This window comes from Coccinella septempunctata, chromosome 4 (genome assembly GCF_907165205.1).
Source record: "Coccinella septempunctata chromosome 4, icCocSept1.1, whole genome shotgun sequence".
Lineage (NCBI taxonomy): Eukaryota > Metazoa > Arthropoda > Insecta > Coleoptera > Coccinellidae > Coccinella > Coccinella septempunctata.
The window spans coordinates 11,818,692-11,842,991 of record NC_058192.1 but is presented as its reverse complement, the minus strand read 5'-3'; the positions used below and the strand labels follow the sequence as shown (position 1 = coordinate 11,842,991).

Below are 24,300 nucleotides of genomic sequence, written 5' to 3'. Positions count from 1 at the left end.
TTTTTTGGTATGAAGTTTGCTTTTGTGATAGTTATAGTATTAATACTCATTCTTAATTTTTTTTTATAATTTTTAATAATTCAAAAACCGCGCGATGAGAGTGGGGTGTTTACCCTTACAAAGTGTCACTAGTGGGCACTCGAGTCATAAACAACTATAAGGTGTTGTTTACAAGCCCAGACAAACTTCAAATGTCGTCAAGAAAGTGTAAATACGATGCTGATGCATTTTGTTTTATATGTGGTAAATTTATTATAATTCGTGACGTGAAATACGAATTAGAGACATTTCACGTTCTCTCTGAAGCCTTTGAAGCATATTTTGACTTTCCTGTTTGGAATCAAGACAAGCCATGGGCTCTACATGTTGCTTGTAGTTATTGTAAATGATATCGTTGAATCAGTCTCCTAAACACAGAAGCAAACTTTTTCATGCCATATATATTTTTTTTCGACTAGTTAGGATCTAAACTATCGAAATTTTATGCTTTGCAGTCAAAGTCAAATTTGGTGTTGAATCGTGTAATGCATGAAAGATTTTTACACCGTAAGAAAAAGAGACATAGTTCAACAATTATTTACTACACATCACAGAGTGTTGAGTCCAGGAAAAATAAAAGCATATTTAACAGTAGCTATAGTAACGCCTACCCACTTATTGTCTTATTTCAATAGTGAATCAGAAAGCAACTTCATATTTTTTTCTCATTAAATATTCACTTGAATATGTAGTTACATATGATACGTTTCTGAAATCAGCGGAAAATTTTCCGCAAGATAGAAGAACTTTCAATTCATTCTTTGAAAAAAAGAATATAAAAAGAAAAAAATAAGACAAAGCCCACCCCAGACAGTTGTTTCAAACCAACTCTTGGATAACTAGATGAAAGTTCGTCTGACGAATCCGGAGAGGTCCGGACCACCGTCTGAGGTCGTTTTCGTCTCCGGAGCTGTGGAATTTGACGATTGCACAAAGCCACTTCACACGCGCCTTGAATAAAGGATAAACAAGTTCGATGGTCTAGTTTGCGATGCCGGTATCTTTCACGCGCATTAAGCCGGTTGCAGGACCTGAATTTTAAGTTGGGAACTCCGTAACAATTTCGTTAATTAGTTAATTTTCTCGAGTCTAGGCTGTTTGAAGCGTCTTGGAATTTTACAGCAAGTATTTGAACTTCAGATTGCAGTAGTTTCAGACGCTTCTGCTGGTGAACTCGGGCCGTCTTGAATGCTGTTATGTAATTTTTGATACTCTCATGGCCGCCTGTATTCTGTACATGTAAAAAGGTTAATTCTGTCCCGGTTACGAAAGGATTATGGAAGATTTTGCTGTGAAGTGTCGAACACTTGTAGCATAACTTGTGAATATCAAGGATCAAGGTGGAATTTGCAAATGAAGCGACACTCAGATGAATGAGCGTATAAGAAATATGAAATTTCAAATGGAAGATATAAAATGAAACATTTCTCACGAATTGCTTTGCTATTGAACCAAATGTCATTATATTTCAATGAAAAAGATGATAAATATACAATATACATTAACTGTCCGAACATTTTTAGTAATGATTTGAATTGAGATTCTTACGTGTGTATACTCCATTCATTTTTATTTTAGCAGTCGGTTGGTCATGGAAATTTGACACATTTCACTCTGTATAGTACGAATATGTGTGGTTATGACGCTTGTCAAAACATATTTGGGTTTTAAATCAACGCGAAGTTGCCCGTTCTACGTAAAAGTTTATGTTATTACGTATTTTATCACAATGTCGAATCTCTTCGGAAAATATGTGACGAACATAATTGAAATTTATACAAACTTATTGAAATCAAACCAAATCCAGTTATTTGCATGGAAAATACAAGAGATCAGTATAATATCATAATATGCACTAGCTTGAGGAGAGTTAATGTTCGTTTTCTTCTTTGGTTAAAGTTTGAATACGTTACATCGGTTGTAGATTTCAAAAATATTAACCCGAAGATGAAATGCATATGATGCAGTGGTTGGGAATAGGTATCTCCCGAAGGAATTAACAGATAATTACAAGAATGTTAAATTCTTCCACAAAAATCATTGCATCAATATAAGTGAAAGGAATTAAAGGAAGTTTCAAGTCAAGATGAACTTCACCTTTGAAAAAAAATTTCACATGAATAAACAATTAACAGGACAACTGGCGCGTATTTGTGACTGTTCATTGATATAATAATAATAATAATTAGGTATTTATTGGTACCTTGAGACATGTATAGGAGAAGTCAAATGATAAATAGAAAAATCAATTTTCGGGAACTTATTTTACTTTGACATTCATCGAAATTCCTGTAGTAAACTTTTCGTATTACTTCACTCAAACATAAAATTCTCAAATGCCACCACTTTATTGTGTCTCCCAATACAAGGAAATTCTTTGTCATCCTCTTCATTCACAATCTTTTTGATTGTGGAAATATTCAGCTGAAATATAAGTCGTTAAGATTCAGATGAAACATTATATAAATTCTCTTACATTGAATATGTTCGCTACCGTATGATATATTATAGATATTAGAATATCAGGGTTACCTACTATTTGAATGAGCGTACCTGAATTCCCTGTCTCTATTTTCAATCACTTTCGGCATTTTCTTAATTAAAATTGATATGATAATATGATATTGATATGATAGTACTCCGTTTTAGTTACAAAAACTTGAGACAAATATTTCATGACCAACCGACTGCTAAAATAAATGGGAATGCAGTATGCCTACTCATCATTTCAACCTCATACAATCGCGATCAACAACTGAAGGGAAAAGTTTGGTGTATCTGTGAATAATATTTACGAATCGAATGGATAGCGCAGGAGAAAACCAATTGGAACAGGGTGATCGGTTTCGTGTTCCTCTAAACTTCCATCCTTCGCCACAATATCTCCACCGACAGCTATTTATCCGTTTTCTTCTCAAACTTTATCCCCTAAAGAATAAGTAATGAGATGTGCTATTGGACCAGCGGAAAATGTTTTTATTTGATAATATTATCCTTCAGGAGCAGACGTCATTAGGGAATGATTTATGGTCGGGAATGCTCTAAACAAGCAGTAAGCGATATTTTTCGAATTAATTGAAGTTCCTCTGAACAGTTTTATCAGTTTGAGCGATGTGGAGCTTTCGGGGAGAGCAAAGAAATGATAAATTATTTAGCGTGATCTTGATTCTTGTCATATTTGAGCTGGTGGTTTCAATTCTCCCTCATCTCCATGAATTGAGTGACACGACGAGATTTGAATCTTTTATCCGTTTTTTGCAGGATATTGAACTACTTAAAACAAAAATTGCTGAACAAAGATTGATGTTCGAAATGAAATCAATGAAATTATATTCGTCAATAAATTGAAGAAGTTGTGATTATTGAGTAGACCATCAAATGGGTGTACCTACGTGGAAATTTGATCGAAGAATTCATTTCTCAGAAGTGGATTTTATTGATTGAAGAAAATCTAAATGGACTTGTCGAATCAAGCTAATCTCTCACCATGTGTATAGAAAAACTTCGTAGTAATGTAGTATATGAAAATTGAAAGTTTGCCTTAGGAGAACGGAAGTCCTCGGGTCACTACTAATGTGTATCAATTCCTCTACACTGCTCATTTTCCTCACACGATACACCAAGACTAGTTCCTAATTCTCCCTGGTATTCTTCCAAACAAGCGGCCTCGTTTTGCGTCTACTAACCAAAAATCATAATTATGTTACGTTGAATATTCGAATAAACCTAACTCTTTACAAATTCACAAAATACAACAAAAATTCACAGCTTTCTCAAAATGGCGGTTATGGTCCTCTAATCTCTATGAACAAATTCATTGCGTTTCTATGCTGAAATCGTATAGTATCAGACCAATATTAGGAATATTACGGAATATAATTAGATTTTGGGTGATACGATATTTCCGCCATTTTGTTCTATACAGGGTGAGTCTTCGACTGGTACAAATATTTTATCTGTAGTTCTTGAGGTGAAAAGGAATAATTTTTCCTATATTATTTTTTCCGATTCGGCCCTGATAAAAAGATAAAGCCATTTCTTAATGAGCTGTGCCACCCCTGGAACAACAAAATTACCTTCAGAATTACTGTCTAAATCTGTGACACTACACATTTGTGAATCATTGAAACAGAGTTGTATTCAGCCAAAGTACCCAATTCTTCAAAATTAAAAGATACTTTTTAATTTTTGAAGATCAAATTACTCGAAAACGGCGCATTATACGAGAAAATATGAAGAATACGTTTATTTTACAAATCGTTCAAATATTCATCAGATATCATCCAACTTAGTTTCAAGTGTTGGGTTCATTGAATTTTTGGCATTTTTATGGTACGTAGAGTCATTCGGGGTAACTGAGCGCAGTGGGTAAGTGTGCGCAGTGCGTATATCTCGACTATGCAATTTATGAAAGAGGGGTTCATTTGGGTGAAGCAAGGGCGCAGAATCGTCATATTAGTTTTTCATAGGAGTGCGCCGTACCACGTTTCTTTAACTTTTTATTTGCAATCAATCAAATTCACTAGTTTTTTTGTTAATTTTTAGCATCTCTGCACATTCTGCCAGGTCCAAGTTCCGAGTCCCTCAGTGTTAAACAATATTTTATTCGATCATGGGCATTTTAATCTAAATATATAATAAAAAATTGTAGGTTCTCTTAGCTGCTCAATTCTATAAGAACGTCAATTCAAATTTTGGCTTACTGGGGAAAGTGTGCGCATAGATTCATTACATGGGCATTAGTTCAGTGAGGAATAAATTATGAAATTGTTGATTTTCTTGGTTAAGACTCGATCAATATTGTCCTATTTGTTCAGAAAAATATGAAGAGTCACCAACAGGAGATACAGGAGAATGTATCAAGTGTTGTGTTAACCAAGAATTGTGGCACGAACAATAATGCACTGCTTGTAAAAAGGCGCTTCTGTATTGACAATAAACAGCATTTCTCTAATAATGTAACATTTTCATGACATTATCTTGTAATTTGTTTTGATTGTGTGGTTCACTAAGCACTGCGTTCACTTACCCCGTGAGGGTGGCCACACTTACCCGCAATACGGGGCATGTGAACGCACTCCTACTTTCTCTATTAAATTCGTTTTTGCGGAAAGAAAACGTTTTTGTTTGTTTGCTTTTTGATGTTTTCTTATAGATTAGAAAATTCTCCATCTTATGAATATGTTTTAATTTTCCTAGCTTCAACATTTGAAACAGGGTATGGCTTGAAATGCAAAAGTGCGCACAGTTGCCCCGAATGACTCTATTGGTCATGATGAGAAATCTCGAAGAGGTGGGTGTTATCTTGTGTTCGAAAAAGATTTACCAAATAAATGAAAAACTATATTCCGAATTTCATTTCATTCAAAAATATAATTCTCTTATGGTTTTTCAACACCCTGTATGTTTTAAATTCAGCCGATTCGAAAAAAATGTTGAAGGAAAAAAGTGTTTTTTTTATCTCAAGGATCTACTATTGAAATATTTGTACAAGTCAACGACACACGCTGTATTTGAACATTTTTGTTCTGTGATTGAAACTACAGAAATTATTGAAAATCTTTTGTGACCAGATATTAAGCTGCGTCTGGACTTTCAAGACCCACTGGGATGTCAATCATTCTTGAATGGACTATATATTTTGATTAGTTCTATTTTCTGTCAATAAAGCTATCACCCTGTTTTCGACATTTCAATAGATAATTCCCCAAATGATGTCTTTCCATGGAAAAAATTCAATTACAGCGTAATCTCTCCGACGAACGGGCCAGATCCGACCGAGCGTAGGTTATCGGCCCGCATAGAAATTCTGGGAAGACCGGGACCTCTCCCTGCATCCCCTAATCCCGGATTTTCTGGTTAAAGAGGAGAAACCATAAATATTGACGCTCCAGTAATGTCAGCACATTTGAAGACATTGTTTTTGGGGGTCATGAATCTCGTCACGCAGCGTATCGAACATCCAAACGTATAAATTTATAACGTCGTCTTTTCGAGCAGATTTTCGATACAAATATGCCCTCTTGATGTGCCTCGGTTCGAGGTCTCGCCCCAGGAACAAAGTACCCCATTTCGGTGTTGCTGTATTATCCCGGAGCTGTTCGGGGATGAGTTATGGCTTTCTTTTCCCGTTCGTCTATAAACGCTGGTTGAAGTGGGAGTTTCACCATTTCGGAGTGTGTTTGCTGTTGTTATATTTCTTTTGATGGGAATGGAAGAGTTTTTTATCATCTACAACAAGGTTTTGGGCGAAACAGTGAATGATGAAATCAGGTTTGACTGTTCAATATGCTCATTATCAGCTGAGTTAATTCACTGATGTATCCCGTTACCGAGAATAAATCTGCAAAAAGACTCAAAAACAGAATTACGGTGCGATCAAACTTATAATTTCTTAGAGCTACTTGCGACTGTGTACCCTCCTGTGACTGAAGAGACCCAACCGTGACCTACAGATCCGTCCACACTCCGGGCAGGGATAGTCACCAACCAGATCTGGCCGCCGCTTTAATCTTCTCGAGTCTTTATTATAACTGTTGACCACAGACCTCCACTGTAATCTGTCTAACGCTAGTTGTTTCCAGTTATGACTGCTATTAACTGGTTACAGGGATTGATGCGGTATATCCTTAAACCGCCTATACTGGCCTCCTGGTTTCCGAGCTCCATCTGTGAATTCGCGATACACAGCTATTTTGGGGAGTCTTGTGTCTCGCATCCTCAGAATGTGGCCGCTCCATCCGAACGGGCCCACGTTACTCAATTGTTATACAACTCGCGCGTTGCAAGACTTCTGCATTTGAAACTCTGTGGAACCATCTGATGTGCATTGTTCGTCTAAGATGACGTGGTTGCGTTTGTTCAAGCTGTTTAATATGTCGCCTGTAGGGCGTCCAGCTTTTGCTTTTTTAAAGAAGCGTTGGGAGGACCACTGCTTTGTAAACAGCTGTCTTGGTCTACAGATTGAGGTCGTGATTTTTAAACACTCTGTCCTGTAGCCTGTAGGTTCCAAAATACCCATGATGCCGAATTGATACGGTTATGTGCTTTCGTGTCCAGGTTCGCCTTAGTATTTATGAAGATTCCCAAGTATTTGAATTGCTCAACCTGTTCTAGAGTTTCATCCTCAAGGCTGATATCTGTTTGACGGCTTTTTGGCGGACTTGCCAGGATTTTGGTTTTGTCAATATTTAGGCTAAGGCCTAAAGCTTCGTATATATGTTTATAGGTGTCCAGCATTATCAGTAGATCCTCTGGGCTGCTAGCGATAAGTGTGCAGTCGTCTGCATATTGTTCCGTGATCAACTTTGAACGGGTTTTTGTTCTGAGGCGCTTCAGGTTAAATAGGTCTCCATCAAATCTGAGTCTTATTCCAACACCTCTTACAGGCATACTCATGTCAGCAATTATCGTGACAGCTATGGCGAAAATATTGAACAGTAGAGGCGTTAACACGCAGCCTTGTTGGTTAAGAAATAGTCGGTTGTAGAGCCATTAGGCTGTTTTCTAGAGGTGTTGTTGAAATGGAGGCTTTTCACACTGCTAAGAATTTTTCGGGTATTCCAAGGCGTCTCATGATTTTTCATAGCGCTGGTCGATTCACAGAGTCGATGCAGGCTTGATTGTTGTTCTTCTCTTGCAGCTAACGCATTGTAAAAATGAGGTCCACCGTACCATGATTGGGTCGAAAGCAGCACTGAGATTCAGGTAATAGCTTTTCTAAGAGTACCTATTCAGGAGCGATCTCTTTTAGACCAGCGGTCGGCAATCTTCTGACACATATGGCCACAAAAGTAGAAAAATGAAGTGAAGGCGCTCACCCTTACGATTTCAACCCTAGAAGTCCAATCTACGTATAAATTGATAATCCAAATTTTCGACAACCGTATCCTCAAGAAAAATTACCGTAATGCTGAATATGAAATATGAATGTTTTGAAAGAGTTACTAGTCTTGTCATAAACAACTCAATGCAACTGTTTGGTCTTGACGATTTTTATGTGACCCCACCTTTTTCGAAATTTTTCGTAGGTCAATTTTCGACAAACGTATTTCATCCAGGTTTCAACCAGCTCAAGATCAGATAGCTAATACGCTTACGCTATTTCCACAGAGGAAAAAGCAAGAAATTGCAGTAATCGAATTCGTATTTTTTATCTCCGCATTCAGAAAAATGATACATCCAATCTGAATGGAAGAAAAAACGAGTCCTATAGAATGAGCTGTCAGTTCCTCTCTGAAAAAAATCCTCGAGAGGCAATATCGCAAGATATAATGCACCTACTATAAGTCGACCCTCCCTGTCAAGGCAAAAATGAAATATTCACGGGTATTTACCTCCACCTTGCCTCGGAGGGAAATGAAACCGAATTTGGAAAAATCTGATCGCCAGCCGAATGCTTTCTTTCTGATGCGAGAGGTAGAAATCCCCCTCGCGGTGGAAATATCGGGAAATTCGAGGAAATGATAACGGTGCAGGTTTATATGCTGTTGCATTACGAGCGCACCAAGTGTAATACGATGTGAAAGGGGTTTTATACATAACTATCGGAGACGAATGCATTGTCTGACTGATATTTATGGTTGGAGCGTCGAAGTTTCAAGTTGGAAATGTCGTGTCACAATTTTTTTTAAATTCTTTTGCTTGTACTATTACGATCCTCATTCCATGGAGTTAAAGTTCATCCCAAATAATCATGAATTAGGATAACAAAAAAGGACTCCGCACCATTTATATAGAAACATGAGATTTACATTTTCCTCCAATGATGCTCTCCTCAATATGGTATTCATGATTGTCACAGTTTGGTTGCTGATCCCACAACATTTATATGGAAAAAGAAATGGAGTAGGTCCTACTACTCTACAATCAATCTTGAAAGAGATTTCAATTATATTTATCAGGACATTAAACTTATCACAGGTATCAATAGATACTCCATTTTCTTCATTTGGGAACATAAAATTTCTTCTAATGGGACATAATTTCTTCTGATTCATCTGAAACTTTCCTTCATCGCGAAAATCCCAGATTTCATTCAGCTGAATCGGGTAATTCCATAATAACCTTAAATTTCCTTAAGAACTTTATTGATGGAGCTGGAGGCAGATGGAGAGGACTTTTAGAACTATCTACAAATTATTGCAACCCTCTTCGCGCCCTTCCGATTCACCCCGATATCGTATATTGAAGGAAAATCGACAGACGACGCTTGCAGAGCTTCAATTCAGCGAAAATGTTGAGGATTCTGTCGATAAAATAAGGTATATCCGGACTGTCTCATAATCGCTTTCGAACTTGCTTCCAGATGTGTATTTGTTAGGGTTGCAGTGTCATTGAATCAGAAATATCACGTTAACTGACAGTGGTGCTGAATGTTCGTTTGTTTGGGCGTTCATCTGTCGAAATATAACAAAATATTATGTTGTTTAACAAGTAGACACTCATTTTTCACCAGTGTGACATTTGCAGGATGAGCTCAACTAATGATGTAAATCATACGAATAGGCATGAACATCCAGTTCTAGTCGAACATTATTTGCACTATACATTTCCTGCAGCTTTCGAATGAACAGCAAAATGCGTAATTCTGAATAATCATCACAACTTTTCAATATGACAGTAGGTAGGTATAATGAAAAATTTTTTTATTTGGATCACAATTTTTTGCCCTTAGTTCACAAGCAATTTTAATTGCTTTTTCTGATGTAGTTTATTAGAACACAGGAATAGATTCATTAAGAGAACGTTTGATCAGCATTCGTTATGAATGCAAAGAACAACTTCAAGATAACTTCGACATTTCACATGTATGTTGAAGCTAAAAGTCAAAGGATGAATCTTTGAAAGTTCTTAAATGAATAAATATTATCGCTAAACTTCCATCAGTTTTTCGCCATTATTTAATTCATTTTCAATATTCGTTTTGCAACTTGTAGTATTTTCATTGTTTAGTTGGTAATATAAAACAAACAAAGAAAAGTGATCAAATTAGTGAAAAAAATTGCAGGAAAAATAAAAATTGTATGGAATTAGGAAAAAATGGTTGTGATAATCGAGAAAATATAACAAAAAACAGAATTATACATGTAGTTAAACCATGTCACGTGTTTTGCTATCACAATAGCCAAATAGCAGATTGCTGGAGGTAAACAGGAGTTATAGGAATAGTAGGTTCAGTAATTTCATGAACTGTTTTCAAATACTCACAGATTGTTAAATGGTGAAAGAAAAAACATGGAGGAATCTCAATGAAAAAATTACTATTTGATTAGAATAACATCGTGCATGTTCAGAATTAATAATATTTTTCTGGCTTTATACAATATCTTATTGATGCTCGCAAAATTTTCATTTATGAGAATTTTATACAGTCGCGACATGAGTACCTACCGTACGCTGTTAAAGTTTCATCAAAATATTTCATATATCTGAAATATTCCATCAACTCATTTTCTTGGACGAAAACTGTATTTTTATTAGAATAAATTTTCCTCTGAAACTCGCAGGGGAAGAATGATATTTAATGTATATTAACAAACTTCGGTTTCTCCTTCATACGTAAATATTAGCTATAACAGAATTCGAAACTTTGGAGGGCGAAGTTCTCAGTTCAACCCAATTTCGACATATAAGACCATGAAAATTTAGATCAGAAGTTCGAAGCTCTCGGTAATCAAAAACTTCAATTGTTTTATAATATTATTCATCGTAACTTTATCATTCCGTTTTATCGAGGCTTTGTATTGATAAACAGATCAATATTTATAGTTTCAGATTGAACATCATAATTAACGGATTTTGATGCATTTGTTCAGATACTGGCTACCTATTCGAATAATTTCATGAGATTTTCTGGAATTTGATCGAGTATATATATTTTTGATGATTAATCGTGTCATGAAAAATTTTAAGTCATATAAACAAGAAAAAGAAAAAATAATAATCAATTTATGTCAATCAAAATAGCGATTGTTCAAAAAAGTATTAAATTTTGAAACTTCCAGCTAGTTCACTTTAACAATTCGTTGTTTTATCTTAGATTTTAGACAAATTGTCAAGTAGGTATATATTTCGCTGATAACTTCTTGTAAGAAAGTTATTTGAATGGAAATTACGCTGAAGGAGTGAAGTTAAATGTCATCGACATTTTTTTTTTCAATCTGGCAATTGTAACGTACCACCAGAGCACTACGTTCAGACACATAACATCTCCGATATACCTTTTTACCATTGATTGTATATCATTTACATTTCATTATCATTCTTTGGTCATAAATTCTTTATACCTATAAATATGTCATCGTTTTCATTCAAAAGCATTTATATAGTTTATCGAATAGATTAACTAGCGATATATGCAGCGATATATGGAGCTCAGAAAATAGATTAACTAGCGATATATGGAGCTCAGAAACCGGGTATCATTGAAGGGAAAAGAAATGGAAGATAGGAACTCTCTTTTTTCAAGATTACATATTTTTCACTTGAATAACAAGATGATTATCTCATGAAGCCATCGAATTAAGTGTTTGAAAAACCTTTTTTCAAGCCTTTTGTGTTTCGAATGACCTCCAGAACTTTAAATCCCTTGAAACCAATACCCGAAAGCACTGGTCGGTGATGTTGAAATACAGCGCCATCTAGAGCAGGAATATGCCCGAGTATAGCCATTGAACAAGAAGCCACGAATGCCACACCAAACAGGCCTTCATTTATATCGTTCGAAAACTCAGAGCGATAATCAGTGAAAATTCAACATTTCCGAATACTGAAACCCCCTTATATTGAGTGTACATGAGCAGGGATAGAAATCACCAACCGACAAAATCGATCCTCGTGGTCGTCGGCGTTAGCTGGAATCCGTAAATGCCAGCTCAGCTCTTGTAAATTATCTAGCCGGTTTCTAGAACAACGCCACTTTTTTCCCGGCGAATTAGACTTGAATGTATTTTAGTTATTTGTCACGCTGAGAAATGTCATGTCTGGCAAACGGGATCCTTGTTCGGGGTTGATTTATTTGCACCGTATGAATTAGGGGAGTGAAAGCTGTATTTGAGAGTCATGCGTATCTCTGAAGTGGATTAGATTCCTCAAAAATACCTCACGCTTTTTGGAAATTTGCTCTCAGAAATCCGAAAAGATGCTTCGTAAAAATTACTGGAATTAAGAATGAAGTACATAGCGTCGTATAAAGGGAAATATGGATCGGCTCCCATAAGTAATATCCTCCCAAAATATAGCTTCAATTATCCTGTATACATGCCTTCTAATAGCTTACCCAATGCGGCTTTCATATGACTATCGTGTGAAATTCTCTTCTACGAGTTCTTGTTGATTAATATGTCAACGTCAACGTCAAAGCGAAAACATAGGCAAACCTATTAATGTTATCATCGCCTTCTAAGTGAAGAGTTGAGGGGTGAATTCCGCTGATTTCTAAGAGTATTTCGAGAAGATCCATCCAGAGTTTAGTATTATTTTAAGAAGCAATCTCCAATCGGAATTCCAGCTTCGAAAAAAGAGATTTGAAAGAATACCAACTAATGACTTCGTGGAAGTTTTGCAACTTCAGATACATAATTGGCCTATTTAGTACAGACTCTGAAATGAATAATGATGCTGAGTAGTTCCATTTTCTCATCTCAAACTTTTTTAATCGTAGGATCCTAATTTTTCACTTTTTTAACGTCAACGAATACTTGTAAAAGATGTGATTGACTTCAAATTGCTCGAATATGAATTTTCTCTAATGATAGTAACTGCGATCGAAGGATGTTTTCGTTTCACATATGGACCTCCTGAGTAAGGAGATTATGAAAAGGTAAGCAAAATTCTATCAACTATGCTCAGTGAAAATTTTCAATCAATAATTCTCAAACAAGTGTGTTTTAAGATACGCTAAAATAGATTTGAGCATTAAAATCATCGGCAAAGGAAATAAAATAATCTTTTTTGTAAAACGATAAAAAAAATTAAGAAAGAAATACAATGAAAATATCCTAATAAGATTTGAAGCATTCAGTTCTCTATGTGTTCTATCGAGTCCACATATTTTAATAGCAAATAATTACACAATTAATTTTCCTTTATTTTGGAAAATGTAAATATCAGAAAGCTAGAAGCCAGGTATAAGCATCAAGTACCAATCATGAATTAAAATTCAAACAAATATCTCTTGTGTATTTCTCCTTGTAGATGAACAGTTAAAAAGTCCTAAGAAATGTGTAAAAAGAAGGTGAAAAATAGTTTGATTTCTGCAAAGAAAGGTTCACTATGCATGTGAGTTGCAGTTATAATAAGAATTAAACAGAAGATATAATATTCCTCAAATTTGTTATCAAATCATTGAATTAATAACATATTGAAATGAATAAAATATTGATGAAAATTTCAACAGGATCCACATCATTTCACACAACAGACGAACATACACAATGCTCATTTCAATCACATTCGTTTTCCTGTTATCTTTCATTTAAATAACACATCAAATAAAATAATAAATATAACAGTTTCAGGATATATACCATAGTAATGAATGCTGATATTGATTTCCGAATGGAAAACGATTGGTGCATTATATTGGCATTCACTGAACATTCATAGGTACCTACTCCCTGAAATTTTTAGCTTTCGTTATTTTTGGCAATCACATATTTTAATTATGAAATGATGCTATCCAAGGGCGAAATATATTGTCATCAACAAATTGTTCAGTGATTGTTTTGACGGTTTCGAGGGTTTCAGTTTTCGATGTCATTACTTGCCAATCCATCCCGTAGTTTTCGATCGAAATTCAATTCAATTCAATGTTGAAATTTACTGATAATGTTATTTGTCCCCATTTTTTTTTTACAGTTGGATTTTCTCAAATTTTGATCGATTATTTACTCAATCCTAGGGCATACGTATAAAAAATAATTGGTGTAATATACACTGCGCAAAAAAATTAACGCACATTATGGAAATCTCAAATTTATTCTACAACTGAAGGTGTTCTCAATGATAATTATTTTTATCAGAATTATGCATGCATATGTTATCCACTTTCAACGGTTTTCTTCAATACAGATGTTTTTCCCAGCAGGAATAAAAAAAGATGATATTATCAGATTTTTAATGTATTGGCTCCATTCTAAAATCAGTTGTTCTCGATCAATTCTAGTGATCAATAGTTTTTCTTTCGTTTGATTTTCTACACTCGATCGCTATGCAACGCGAAACACGCAATTTGACCCAGGAGGAATGTGCCCAAGCGGTAGTTTTGCGAGAAGAAGGGTGGACAAACACAAGAATTGCAGAAAGGTTTGGAGTTTCCCATACAAGTGTGTCCAGAATGTTGCAGCGATTCAGGGCGACAGGTATGAATGTCCGAAGACCAGGACAGGGTAGACCACGGGTAAGAACTGCCATTCAAGAACGTTACTTGAGAGTTTCTTCGTTGAGACAACGGTTTGCAACTGCTCGCCTCCTTCAAATTCAGCTTGAGCAAACTCATGAGGTGCAAATTAGTACTCATTCAATAAGAAATCGCCTCAGAGAATATGATTTATGGCCTCGTGTCGCGGCAAGAGGCCCAGCTCTTACCCCAGCCCATCGAAGGGCGCGTTTGGATTTTGCGAGAGAGCATATCCATTGGGAAGAGGCCGATTGGGAAAGAGTTCTCTTCACAGATGAGTCTAGATTCTGCCTCTACCATTGTGATCGACGTTCCCTTGTATACAGACGTCCACATGAAAGATATGCTCAGTGCAATTTCCTGAATACTACTGGTTTCGGGGGAGGATCGATTATGGTATGGGGTGGAATATCTCTGACTGTTCGCACAGACCTAGTGGTCGTTGATAATGGAGCTATGAATGCTGATAAGTATATAAGGAACATTCTTGAAGAGCATGTAGTGCCATTTGCCCCATACATTGGTGAAAATTTCATTCTTATGGACGATGGATGGATCCCATCGTGCGCGCATCGTTTAGGAGTACCTTGAAGAGGTTGAAGTCTCTCGAATGGAATGGCCTGCAAGAAGTCCAGATCTCAATCCGATTGAGCAGGTTTGGGACAACCTCAATAGAAGGCTGAGAAGTTCAGAAAATCATCCAGCTACTCTTAATGACTTAGGAATCCAACTCGGAGAAATCTGGGAAGGATTAGATCAGAACATTTTAAGATCACTCATTTTGAGTATGAACCGTCGTTTCCGAGCTGTAATTAACGCAAGGGGTGGAAATACCAAGTATTAAATCACTTATCAGCATTTCAGCATTTTGAAAATTGTTCATTTCTCTTCTTTCACATAAGATTCGGTGAAATCCTGAATTTTCCTTCCATTTAATGTGTCTTGTTTCGTTCAAAACTTTCCCGAGAGAACATAAAAAATAAGTTATTAAGTCAATGTAGAGTTAACTTTCATTAAAATTGAGATTTTCAGAATGTGCGTTAATTTTTTTGCGCAGTGTATTTATTAATTATTAATACTGTTGTCTGTGGAATATTTCAGTTCGATTTTTCCGAAAATATGTTTCCTTTCGGTCCTTCAAAACCACCAATATGTCCTTCAATCCCGTACGATGTACGCTGCAGAAAGAGTGCCCTTTTCAACCTAACGAATTCGGTTATTCCTTGTACGAGCATTTGTACGGACGGAAGGACATCGCAGTCTCGGTCGTATTGTTCTGTTTCGGATTAATCAGTTCGATTCATACCTGCTCCGAATGGACCTTCGGAAACGGACCCTAGGGACTTCGGCGGGAAATTGTGAAGGGATTCGGGAGAGCAGAAATTTTCATCAGAAAGTTTTCCAGGCTGCCACTTGAAGAATAAACGTTGGATTAGTGGGGATCAGGTAATGCTGAAATTCAAGTTTGTCGATCAGCTCTCAGTTTGTTCACTCCGGATCTAGGGAGAGTCATCTGAATTCACTGAAGTACTGTTGAGGATAAACACGTAGTTGAGGATGTTCAAAATGGAAGAGGGGTAACGAACTTTTATAATATCGATGATGTGGAAGTTTTGTCACATACCGGAGGATTTCGGAGGCATTTAAATCCTTTCGAACACTTGAGAACAACGTAAAACTTCTTATTTCTGTTGCTAGTCGATACATGATAGTCCTGGCTCTTCATATTTCTGGTTGAATATTTCTCTAAGAGATTAATTGAAGTTTTCATTATAAATTGAAAAAGCTCCTCTCTATAAAGTGAGATTATGCAGCAATAACTATCATCTTATTTGATGTACTTAGTTCATAACAGGTGATTAAACATTATATTCTGCGATAATCAACAAATTGTTCCAATTCCTGGAATTTCTCATTTTTTATTATTGAAATGATTCCTGTAAAGTTCTTGTAACACTTCAATGGAGGGGCCTGGTCCAAAGAGGATAAAAGTGACATGTACCAAAATTAACAGAAAACAATGCTGCTGGAGAAAACCTACGCGAAAGGACTTTTCAAACAATTTATGTTTTGAATTGAATGATTTCTATTTATCTTCTGGCTCTTCATGTTGAAAAGTCAGGGCAAATTGATAAAAAACATGTTTTTAGTTAGGATCTGCTATTTTTTTGAGCAGATGAAAATGCAAAGAAATTAGTTCAACGAAGCAGGTCCTCTTTAATATAAACACGTCTTGATCTCTATACAGGGTGAGTCTTTGACAGATATTTTATCAGTAGATTCTTGAGTTCAAGAGAAACACTTTTTTCCAATATTATTTTTCTCGATTCTGTCCTAATAAAAAGATACAGCCATTTTAATTATTCATAATTAGCTGTGCTACCCCTGGAAAAATCCTAGCTTCTGCTAAATCTGTGACACTACAAATCTTTGAATCTTTTAAAGAGAGTTGTATTCAGTCAACCAAATGTTCAAATTTCACAGATACTTTTTAATTTTCGGACATCAAATTACTCGGAAAACGATTCGGTCTGATGAAAAAATATAGCCATTTTAACTTAATGAGTTGTGCCACCCCTCGAAAAACAAAATTACCTTTATAATAACTAGCTAAACCTGTGACACTTCACATCTGTGATCCTTCAAAAAGAGTTGCATTTGGTCAAAGTATCAAATTTTTCGAATTTCACAAATATTTTTGAACATCAATCGAAAACGGCTCATTATACGAGAAATGATGAAGAATACTTTTATTTTACAAAATGTTCAATTATTCATTAGATTGGATTCAATTCAGTTTCAAGATTTGGGTTCTTTGAATTTTTGGTATTTTTATGTAATGGTCATATTGAGGAAACTAGGAGACGTGGGTAATGTCTTATATTCGGAAAAGGTTCATCAAATAAATGAAAAACTGTATTCCGAAATTAATTTCATTCGATAAAACCGTTTGTGAGAGAATTGAAAATAACAGCCTGTATCTTTCAAACCGAGCCGATTCGGAAAAAATGGTAAAGAAAAAAAGTGTTTCTTTTGACCTAAAGAATCTAGTATTAGAATATATGCATGAGTCAAAGACTCACCCAGTCGTAAGTATGGGGTCCATGAAAATACCACTGCGACTCCACTTTGCTATCGCCTTGCCCATAAAATACTTATACGTAAATTTGCCCAACAATTGATAGGAATCCATGACCTTCCAACAATTTATCTCAGGAATATTCCCATCAAAATTTTTATTTTGATCGAATGCCAAAGTATGTTCAGTTAATGATGACATGTATGATAGATGCCTCAACAATAGCCTAGAATAAAGGCAATTTTATACATGATCCGATCTATCAATCGTTGAGCATTGTATGGCAGTATCCAGATCTGATCTAGCTTTCAAAATTAACGAAATAACTAAAGTACATAGAACATAATTCGATTCCTTACAATTGAATTCCATTGCTCGCCCAGACTTAAATAGAAAAGGCGAAATTCCGAATAAACGTTCATGAAGTCGGATAGTTGCGGAACTTAATTTGCATAAATAACCTCGGAGTGACAATAACTCTTCATCAGTCTATTCTTCGAAGGAGGCAATCAAAATGTAAATGATCCAATAAATGTTACTCGACTACTCTTATCAGAACTTTCAGGATGGTCTATTATGGAAAATCTACGAGCAGTAAATTCTGTTTCAAAAGGGCGGAACTATTCCGTTGAATTGACTGTCGAATATATTTACCTCAAATATAAGCGATGTAGAAATTAGAAAGAAGTTTTCTTATCATGAGAACTTTTCCTATTCTTCCAGGATTAACGGTATGTCTGCACTACTGACTGATCAACTTGCATCATCTTCACTGTTAAATACGAGCGCAATACTTTTGACTTCTTTACAGTTAGTTGGTGGCAGGTCAACAACCTTGATACCTTTTTTATTTAGTAGACATATTTCTCACAATTTTTGTATGGACTCGACAATCCCTTCGAATCCACTTTTTGATCGGTGAATCTCAATTTTCAATTTTGTCATCTGCAACACAAGGGTACTCAAGAACGAATAAATTCAGCTTTCAGTGAAATTTCAAAGCTTCTACAATTAGTGCGGTGAAACTAACTCAGAACTTCGTTATTCTAGTAGTGAAACGCGGAAATATGAAAGAAAATTCAATTCCACGGCTAACAATAACTGTGGAAGAGCCACTAACTTTGAATTTTGCATTGCTCTTGTAGCTTGAAATCTAATTTTAATTGTAGCTTGGGAAAGGATATTGCGCTTAAAAGCTCGGAAAACAGATGCACACATCAAAGTACCACACATACTTACCGTTCTTGAAATGGACGGTTTCCACCATATGATTGCTCATTTTTTATGCATCTGGGGAGCTTCATTATTAAATTTTTGCATCGGTATTGTTCTTTTTTCCATGGTGAAGCAGCTGTCTTCTGGTATTATCTCATATATGGGAATTTAAAGGGATAAACGGAGATTTTAATCGCAATTTGTCAATTATATTGCTCACTTATTCTTGACCCGTAACATCAACCATAAAAAATTATACCTTCAACACAAGTAGTTGAAACAAAGCAAAGAAAAGTATATTCGAATTTTTGACATCAACTAGGGTTTTGGGCGAAACCAATTTTTCTAAAAAAGATAATGGAAAAGGGTATGAGAAATTAAGAAAAACATAAGTGAAAATTCTATCCTTTATAGCTCTGAATAGCATAAAAAACTAATTTCGAAATGAAAATTCGTAAATACCTAGCCCATTCATTAAAATAAGTACCTAACCCTAGATCACCGATTCACCAGTGATCTCTAATTGTTACAAAAAACACATTTTTAAAGAGAAATGAGGATTTCTTTATAAAATTCAATTTGCTAGCGAGTTGGCTAGTTATATAAAGTGACCATCTCCTCACGTAGGAAAAAGGACACAGGAGGAGTTATAAATTACATTTTTCGGTGTAAGGTGGAGATCAACTATTTTTTTTCAGTTCAAGTCCTTGAAGAGATAGATATCCATAATAAGGAGCAGGAATAAGGTATTAAAGTGGCTTGTTTCGAGCATAGCAGTTTTCATTACCACACCTGATCGAGAAAATTAAAAAAAAATGAAATTTCTAGGAGAAAAGGAAAAGCACTTATGTTTCATAAAATTTATTTTCAGAAACAGCATATAAAACAGTGGAAACAAACTTTTCATCAGACAACTAAATATCTCAAACCAATTTCATAATGCTAGTTCTCAAATAACCAACCATAGATATAATATTTCTGATATGAAATAATCGAATAAATTTCTCATTTAAAAAAAACTAACTGTTTTACATGAATCAATACAAAATTATTCAACATTGAGAATTTTTTCAGGATATGTTGCAAAATTGTGAGAGATGGAAGGTTCGAATTTTTCATCTCAATCAATGAAAAATTGAATATCTACACATTAATACGCTTCTACATTGGCAGTTAGTGTGTGGAGGGTTTGGGAGAGAATAACAGTTGAGAAACAAAGTCGTTTTGTGCGTATATTTTTCCCACTCTGTTCATCCAAGGTTCTCCTTGAACATTTCATATAATCATTCTTTCCATCGTCTAAGGTGGAAAATGGCTATCTGAAAAGTCTAAAAAGCAGAATTCTAAGTTTAAAAATTGTAATGTAAAAGAATTTTTTTGGTGGAAGATTTCGTTGCAGAAAAATGCTTTTTTGTCGATTCAAACTTCTCAGTAAAATCTGGTATTGAAGGGATTTGAAGAAAATGTAGGTAAAGATTTTGTCGATCCATTTTTGAGACATCAATACATTAATTCAATGCAAATATAGATGAAATAAGAAATTAAGGATGAATTTGGCGTTTTTCAAATGTTATATATTTCTCTGTTTATATATGTATTAGCCTTTTCAAGACAAATCCTTAAAGCAAGATGATCTGTAACAATAGTAAGTTATATTTGTACAGAAATCGTTGCCTATATATTATTGAAGATTTGTTGCTAACACTTATGACACTCAGATTATTCATATCCATTTGATGAGTCTTAAAGATTATAATGAATTATGGGTATGTGTTATCATGAATGGAAAGGAAACCATCCAACTCACTCCACTCATGAACAGCATTTATTGGAACTTATAGGGAGGTTAAATTTAGCAAATGAAGGTTTTGAAAACGCGGAAATGCCGAGAGAAATGCTTAAAATAACTAAAAACGTATTCCTGTTCGTCTTAATCAATGAGTTTTCAATGCCATGTATGCTATATACAAGTTGGTCATCATTATTTGTGTGAAATTCGTCTTTCATGTAGTTTTATCTAGTGATCGAATGAAACAAAAGATAATTCAGATGGTTGTGTTAGCGTATCATAACTCCAAGTTCAAATGAGTTTGTAGGAATTAGAAACTAAGCTCATAATTTGAAACTGAAAGAGATACCCTTAGTGCTTTATCCAACTAAGCCCTACCAAAGGATCCTCTCCGAAACACCCCGCTCAATTCGAACCTTAACCCACATCTCAATGATCTATGTACATTATCATTCACAGAATGATATAAACTTACCTAATTATATATCACAATTACTGATTTGCATCAGCTGAACTCAACTATAACTCTGAGTAAACTTCAAATTACAGTTCCGTTCGGTATACATGACGTTTGCGAATGACGTTTGATATCGTCTATCGTGCAAACGCTGACCTTGTTATCCGTCAGGTCCAGGGGAAACTTGAAGGTGATGTTATCCTTGGAGAAGACTGCCACTGGGTCCGATAGACTGGCAATCTCCCTTTCCCGTTCTCTCTTCTCGATCTCTCTCATGTTCAGCGTCCTTCGTCTCATACAGGAATACACAACGTATATCACAGAAAAAGAAAGAAGCACCAAGAAACACATCACACCCACCAACAACGTAGATATATTTGTACCCAATACACTCTGTTTGTTTTCGTTGCCACTCTCGGAGTTTTTACAGCTTGTTAAGTCCGCCAACTGCAAAATAGTTAACGTTGAGCCTTTCAGATACTTTGGAGAGTCACAAATGGAGTTCTTGAATAGGTTAGTTCGGTTAACACGTAATAAAATCGGAGTTATGTGGCATAGATCGCATGACCAGGGGTTGGAGGAAAGGTTGACACTCTTCAACGTATCCAGCTTGGCTATAACACGATCACTTAATCCCTTTAGCTTGTTATGTGAAATATCCAGTTCGTTGATTTGCTTTGGAAGCATCTCTATCGTAAGTTCAGTGAAATTATTGCACGAAATATTCAATTTTCTGATAGTGTGCGGTAGGAAGTGCTCTGGAAGTTCCCTGATACCCATTTTCGCAATATGCAACTCATTAACCTTGTACAAAGTTTGCAAAACATCTCTTATTACTAAGAGGTTGAAGTTGTTTCCACTCATGCTGAATTTCTCTAAAGTACCGGCCACATGCTGCATCGCCAAAGGCTCCAACTTGTCCAGCTTGTTGTAACTTATGTCCAGTTCTTGCAGCGAGGTGAGGTTCCTGAATGAGGTGTTTGTTATCTTCGCCAGTCGATTCCTTGCCACGTTCAAATATTTCATCTGGGTCTGGTGGACGAACGTATTTTCTAGTATTACAGGAAATTGGTTTCCGTCCAGCTTCAGGCTGTGTAGTTTGTGCAGGTCGGTGAATTCGTCCGCTTCCAGGAATTGCATTCGGTTGTTGCCGAGGTCGAGATGATTCAAATAAGGCAGCAAGTGGTAAATTTGGGTGTTTATCCGGGGCAACCCACAGCTTCGGCATTCAAGGGTTCGAACTTCCTGCAAACGGGAATAAATGTTAGAGGGGGTGTTTCCTCAAAGGGTAATTTAAAGATAACATCGTGTTAATGGCAAATGGAATCGAGGGAACAATTTAGATAGGGGGGTGAAATTCATTATTAGGAGGATTGCAGGAAGGGCAATCTCTAACGGAATTTGCCGAATCACAAAGTCAACACAATGAATAAAAATATGAAAGAAACTCAAAAGTTAAATTCCATAGTAAAAGATGAAATGTGCAGGATGAGTCTTCGACTCGTACAAATATTTTTTAACAGTAGATTCTTGAAGTCGAAAGAAACACTTTTCCTATACCATTCTTTGCGATTCGGCCCTTATAAAAAGAAATTGCCATTTTATGTTTTCATAATGAGCTGTGCCGCTCCTCGAAAAACAAAATAACCCTCAGAATATCCGGAAAAAAACACGGTACAGGTACATATGAATTTTCAATCATTCTTATAAACTAAGATATACAGGGTGTTCCTAAATTGAACGTACAAACGAAAAGGGGAGATTCCTTAAGTGAGTTTAAGAAAAAAAAAGTCCCATAAACATGGGGTCGCAAACGTTTCGTTTTCGAGATACAGAGTGTTGAAGTTTGAATTTTTTTCAAGTTTTTTTCTCATAGTATCACCACTTCACAAAATATTCAACTGAAATTTGGCATAGATATTACATTTTAGAGTTCTCACCACGTGACATGGCAATTTCGATAGAAGATCTACAGGGTGATATTTTTTCTGGAACACTGCCACCTGTTTTTCTGCAGAACTTTTTTTTGGTGAGCAACTGTTAATTTGAAAAAATGTAGAAAGAAGCTTTGTTTTTATACTAAACTTTTCGGTCTCTTGTAGTTTTGTCGTATCGAAGACTTGATGATGAATGAAGAAAAAAATAAATAATTATGGGTACATAACTTGTCCTTCAATTGCACTGGGAGGAATATCATCTCTGCGTCAAAAATCTTCTGCTGATCTTGGTGGAGGATCACCCTCGTCGTTAGAAATGCCTTCAGTGGTAAATTAAAAATAGCCAAAACTTGCCTTTGACTGGGAGGGTCTTTCGACCAGGTCCAGTCTTCCAAGTGATGATTCATCTTTTCTTCAGTTGTTGAAGGAACGCTACAGAACCCTTATGTTGGGGAATCATCTCCCATAGATATACCGATGGTTATTCAGAAGAAAATTGGAAAAACGAGAAAGAAATTAAAAAAACTTTATTGAAGGTAGGGACCATTTTCTCAAGTTCCTCAAGGGTTTCTTTTTTTCGGTTTCCCTTATCTCCAGAAACTCTTGCTTTATTTCCTACACTGTGCTCGAATAGTAAAAGGGTGTTTGTGCTCTCTTTCTGGCAAGTGTGTTGGTGAAAAAAGGGGTCAACTCCAAAACAGTTTTTCCTATATTCACCACCATCAATGGGCTCTTGACTAGTGTCGATCCTGTAGAATTTAAGCTGGATAATTGTGGAGTTAGGACCTATAGTGTGTTCACAACTTAGAATATAGAATAGCAGAAAGGAGCATACTGATCATTTCAATTTGACCGGAATAGAGGAGAAATATGGCCGACATATATTTCCGTTTCAACAGTGGCGTAGGACAATGAAGTTTCCAAAAAACTAACTTCAATTGTCAGTTTATTCTGATTAATCAAAAAAATTAGGAAAGCACTGACGTAAAGACAGAAGCTTTTTCAAGCTCGTTCAAATTGAAAATCAAAGCTGAAATTCACCCCGCCTAACACTGCTTGGTTATATACTTAATGGTATTAAGGTCTATGACTTAACATCACCTACGCCCATGGAGTGTTATTGTCATGGGATAACCTTGTTATGTCATGAAATTCAGGAACTCATAATTAATACCTGATATTCAGCTTAAAAAAATCACCTACCTATGAATTATTCACGATAAAATATCCAAAATCCTTATTTACAGCAAATTTCAAGAATCCAAATTACCAAAATTAAGTTAAAACATCACTTCGTTCATTTGGCCACAGATATCAGAATCATTTGACTTCCAAGTCTGCCACTTTTCAAATCAGAACTTGGAAGACCAATATGGCCGTTTC

At 35.7% G+C, this 24,300-nt stretch overlaps 1 protein-coding gene across 4 annotated transcripts in view; it reads right to left on the bottom strand.

The window, feature by feature from the left end:
- Window positions 1-19,681: 19,681 nt before the first annotated feature.
- LOC123310949 (leucine-rich repeat-containing protein 15-like) overlaps window positions 19,682-24,300 on the bottom strand; it is a 69,329-nt gene continuing 64,710 nt past the window's right edge. For 3 of the 4 annotated variants that reach the window (XM_044894675.1, XM_044894673.1, XM_044894674.1), the window contains one exon: window positions 19,682-22,225. In XM_044894675.1, coding sequence (XP_044750610.1) covers window positions 21,062-22,225 — 1,164 coding nt within the window. In that variant the 3' untranslated portion in view covers window positions 19,682-21,061. The remainder of the gene's footprint in view (window positions 22,226-24,300) is intronic. The other variant, XR_006537413.1, reaches the window with a different exon arrangement.